Source organism: Orycteropus afer, unplaced genomic scaffold (assembly GCF_000298275.1).
Source record: "Orycteropus afer afer isolate SDZICR_OR568_19922 unplaced genomic scaffold, OryAfe1.0 scaffold00070, whole genome shotgun sequence".
Lineage (NCBI taxonomy): Eukaryota > Metazoa > Chordata > Mammalia > Tubulidentata > Orycteropodidae > Orycteropus > Orycteropus afer.
Genome location: NW_006921657.1, coordinates 3,079,264 through 3,084,658, shown reverse-complemented (window position 1 = coordinate 3,084,658; position 5,395 = coordinate 3,079,264). Strand labels below are relative to the sequence as shown.

General features: G+C 35.5%; 1 protein-coding gene across 1 annotated transcript in view; it reads right to left on the bottom strand.

The window, feature by feature from the left end:
- CFAP70 (cilia and flagella associated protein 70) overlaps positions 1-5,395 on the bottom strand; it is a 131,531-nt gene that overhangs the window by 88,401 nt on the left and 37,735 nt on the right. The window contains 1 exon segment of the mRNA XM_007940709.1: positions 3,586-3,720. Coding sequence (XP_007938900.1) covers positions 3,586-3,720 — 135 coding nt within the window.

Below are 5,395 nucleotides of genomic sequence, written 5' to 3'. Positions count from 1 at the left end.
AGCAGTTGCTTCAGTGATTAAAATGTGCATTCTAATTAATTACAATCTATTTCACATAAATACTAACTTAATTCTGGTACAATATAAAAACTTTGCTTCAATATAGATACATTCTATCCTCTCTCCTTTGTGCTATAATAAATATAAATTTATTAATGTTATACACATAACAATATAGAGTTATAATTAATACACTATACAATCATGTCTTTCAAAGATGTTAAGAGTAAAAATGGGGGAAAATATATTAGTAATATCTTTTACATTAACTCACATTTTCCCATTTCCAGAGCTCTTCATTTCTTCTTACAGATTCAAGTCACAAGTTGGTGTCATTATCTTTCAAGATGCAAGGCAGGCTTGCTAGCAACAAATTCTTTTTGTTTACCTGGAAATGTCTTTATTTTGCCTTCATTTTTAGAGGACTGTTTTGCTGGATATAGAGTTTGTAAGGTTGACAGTTTTATTCTTTCAATACTTTGTGAATATGTCTTTCCACTGACTTCTGGCCTCCATTATTCAGATGAAAATTATCTATTAATTGTATTGTTCCCCTATAAGTGATGAGTTGTTTTTCTCCTGTTGCTTTCACAATTTTCTCTTTGTCTTTTCTTTCAGCAGTGTAACTATAATGTATATATTGTGTATCTCTGTGTGTTTTACCTTACTTGGTATTCACTGAATTTCTTCAATCTGTAGATTAATGCTTTTATCAAATGTAGGAAGTTTTCAGACATCATTACTTCAAGTATCTTTTCCGCCCCTTCTATCTTCCTCTCTCCTGGAACTCTCATTACAAGTATGTTGGTTCCCCTTCACAAATATCACCATTTTTACCAACAACATTATTGGGAAGCAGAAAAGCTGCTGGTTCTCACAGCCTATCCTATCTTGGAAAAACCACTATCTTGATTGATCTGAGAAATGGAAGCAGTCTCAGGCAAGAACGACTCAAACTATATAGTTTTTCAAGCATTCATACTTCTCATTTTGTTGATGCTTTTGGTCTATTTCTAGAGTGCTAGAATGCTTTTTTTTGTTAATATGTCTAGCTTTATACCCACATATTGCGGAAGATGATTTATCAACCTCCTCACTTGGCCATAGCCAAAAGTATCTCCTCTCCAATAATTTCCATACATTTTTAAAATAGTTTGATCAAATTAAATGCAGTTATATATTTTTTTTCATTTACCACACTATTATATGCATCCTCTCATGTTATTAAAATTTGTAAGAATAATATTTAATATATGTCCAATAAAAACACTAACCAAAACACCAAACTCACTGCCTTCGAGTTGGATCTGACTCATAGCAACCCCTCCTTGAGTTTCCGAGGTGGTATCACTACGGAAATAGACTGCCCAACCTTCCTTCTGAGAAGTGGTTGGTGGGTTTGAACTGCCAGCTTTCTGGTTAGCAGTCAAATGTTTTAGGCACTATGCCACCAGAGCTCCTATATGTACAATATTCTCCTATAATATAGGTATAATAAAAATATATAACTAAAACAGGGTGTGTTCCAACTATATTCTTCATGCTTTACATATTTCACCTCATGTAATAAGTGATATAATCCAGGAAATAAGCATTGCCTCCATCTTACTGACAAACAAAGTTGAGAGAAATTTAGTCACCTGCCAAGTCACTCAGCCCGCAAATGGCAATTCTAGAAATCAAATTCAAGGCTACTTGAATTCAAAGCCCATAACCTTTCTATTATGATATAACAGTTACCTCAGATTCACCAAGAATATCTTCATGATTAAAGGTTTGGATATATTTCTAATTAGTTCCTTATAATAGATTCCTAGAAGTGTTGTGAGGAAGGAAGGGTAAGTATCTTAAGCTTAACACTCATTGACAAAATTATTTTGCGCAAAGTTTCTATCAATTTCCACTTCTATCAACAGTGAATGAGAATTGTTGTTTTACCATACTTTCATCAACAATGGGCATTATCATATTTTCACATACTGTCAAATTTGATAAGTAAAAATAGTATTTTTTTGTTCTTTTTTATTATAAGTAAGGTCAATTATTTCTGCTCATATTATTGGCCATTTCTTTTCTTCTTTCTGAACTGCCTATTCATGAACACTGCCTATTTTTTAAAAATTGCTGTTTTTTTTATGAATTTGAAAGAATGCTTTATACATTAAGGATATTAGCTATCTTTGTGTTATGTACATAAGTATTTTCCCCAGTTTGTCATTTATTTTATAATTTTGTTTATGATGGTTTCTTTTATATGTTTAAGTTTTTCATTTTTTTTGCAATCTAAATCTTTTCTATCTTTCATTGCTTTCAAGCCTACGAAGTCTACTCTTAATCCACATCATTTCTGTTTTTATAGTTTTGACATTTAATAACCTCTTTTAAGAAATTAATTTGAAATTATTTTGATGTATGCTATACAAAACACTTTTGCATTCTTTATTTCCATTTAACTATCTGTCTACAAATCACTAATAATCACCCTTTTTAATGAGTACATACCCCACTATTTTTATTTACCATAATCAACTAACCAGTTTTCTATGCCAAGAAATTTTCATGAATATAGGGGTTTTGAACCTATTAAATTATTTCCTTAGGTAAATATCCTTATTAATGGGATTTTTTGGTTCAAAGGGTAGTGATATGGAAAGTTTACTACTCTGTTGGTTTGCAAATAGAGGGTAGGTCTTTCATGAGTTTATTATTGAGTAAGAAGGTGTTTATTTTGTCTGTTGTTATTATTGTTGTATTTTACAAAGCCCCATTTTCTTCTAAGAAGCAAAATAGTAAAACTAACTTTTTGCTTGAAAATTTCGTATGATTTTAATATTTTAACACCTGAAGAATGAACAATCTATATTTTAACTTATGAATCAGTGCATTTATGGTTTTCCAGACTTAATACAGCAAACTTTTTTCATTTTTCTAAATGTTTTGTTTCCAACTTTATTGGTAAAGTTGAGGTAAAACTGAAGTATAATAAACCATACATATTTAAAGTGTACAAATTGATAAATTTTGACATACATATACATCTGTGAAACCACACCACAATCAAATTAATGGACATTTCTATCACATCTAATACTTTCCTCACATTCCTTTGTAATCATCCCTCCCTCTAGTCCTGTCCCCAAGCAACCACTGATTTGATTTCTGTCACTATCGATAAGTTTCCAAGAATTACATATAAACAGATTCCTAGAGAACATATACTCTTCTTTTGTCTGGCTTGTTTCATTTAGCACAAAGCATTTGAGATTTATCCATGTTGTTGCATGTGTATCAATAGTTCATTCCTTTTCATTTCTGAGCAGTATTCCACTGTGTGGATATACCACCCGATTTGTTTTTCTGTTTACCTGGTGATGGAGATTTGGGTTGTTTTTAATTTTTGCCTTTCCAGTATCCTAAAGTTTCAAAGGTCCAATGGCAAAATGACTGCAAGGTTCTATATTTAGTATCTTAGCAGACCAACTGGTTCCAAATATCAACTGCACATATATGTGTGCTGAAGATATTACAAACATATATACAAAGGGTAAATCAGAATAACAACATCTATGTAATTTTTTTCCTTACCTTTTCATAGACTGTACTGTCTAGATAAGGGTAAACATGAAAAGCTCCCCGAATCCTCTTCACACCTGGATACAGCAATGGCACCATATTAACATAAGCCACACCATGAAATGAAAGCTGACTTTCATCCTCAGCCTAAAAGAATAAAACCAGAGAGTTGTTAGTGTTACACGGCAATGAAGAATGCAGAAACTGGCTTTCTTATTTAACTAGCTATACAACTTTGGTCTAGTTACTTAGATATTCTGGCCTTCCGTTTCATTTTCAAAATAGGTTTAATCTTACTATAATCACTGAGATAATACAACTCACTGCTGTTGAGTTGACTGTAACTCATAGCTACCCCTCCTTGTGTTTCCGAGGGGGTATCACTACAGAAGTAGATTGCCCAATTTTCCTTCTGAGGAGTGGCTGGTGGGTTTGAACCACCAGCCTTCTGGTTAGCAGTCAAATGCCTTGTTGTTGTTGTTGTTGTTTGCCGCTGAGTCGGCCCCGACTCATAGCGACCCCTCCTTGGGTTTCCGAGGCAGTATCACTACGGAAGTAGGATTGCCCAACCTTCCTTGTTGTTGTTGTTGTTATTTGCCATCAAGTTGGCCCTGACTCATAGCGACCCCTCCTTGGGGTTCCGAGGCAGTATCACTACGGAAGTAGGATTGCCCAACCTTCCTTAGGCACTACAAAAACAGTGTTAATGAATAGTAAAGGCAGTAGTTGAATCAATACATACTCAAATTAATTGATCATATATATGTATATTCAACCAAAAAGAGAGAAAGAAGGGCTGCTCAGGCACAGGGAGACAGCTCAGGGGGTAGGAGTGCATGGAGGGATGGTCACAGGGAAGTTGTACCTATCGGGAGGAAGTGGGAAAGGAGATGTTGCATTGTGCTAAATTGTGATCAATGTCATGAGACAAAGTGTATGTGATCTGCTGTATGGAAAGTGTATTTGCTCTGTAAATTTTCACCCAAATCACAATAAAAATAAAAATTAAAAAAAAGAAAGAAATCTAAGGAAAGTTACCCACTGTATATTATATACTATAAAGGGAGTAATGGTTACTTGGTAGTTGTTGTTGTTGTTAAGTGCCGTCGAGTCGTTTCCGACTCATAGCAACCCCTGCACAGCAGAACGAAACACTGCCCGATCCCGCGCCAGCCCCACAATCCCTGCTATACTCGAGCCCATCATCGCAGCCACTGTATCAATCCATCTCCCTGAAGGCCTCCCCCTCTTTCGTCAGCCCTCCACCCTACCAAGCATGACATCCTTCTCCAGGGAATGGTCCCTTCTCACAACATGACCAAAATAGGTGAGACGAAGTCTGGCCATTCTTGCTTCCAAGGAGCATTCTGGCTGCACTTCCTCCAGGACAGATCTGTTAGTACTTGGTAGTAGTATTTTTTATTAGGAAGAAAAACTTATTTTTTAAATCAATCAAATAATTTAAGTCCTTGTTAAGTACCTAATATGTGCCAGGCATCATGCTAGGTACTGTAGAGGATATAAAACAATCTGTGACAGTATACCTACCCTCAGGAAGTTTGTGAACAAGCAGAAAAGACTAGGCAAAACAGAGAACACGTTCTTGTTGTTGTTAGATGCCATGGAGTCGTTACTGATTCATAGTGACCCCATGCACAGCAGAACGAAACACCGCCCTATCCCGCACCAGCTCCCTGATCATCCTTGCTATACTTGAGCTCATTGTCGCAGCCACCGTGTCAATCCATCTCATTGAAGGCCTTCTCCTTTTTCGTTGACCCTCCACCTTACCAAGCATGACATCCTTCTCCAGGGAATGGCC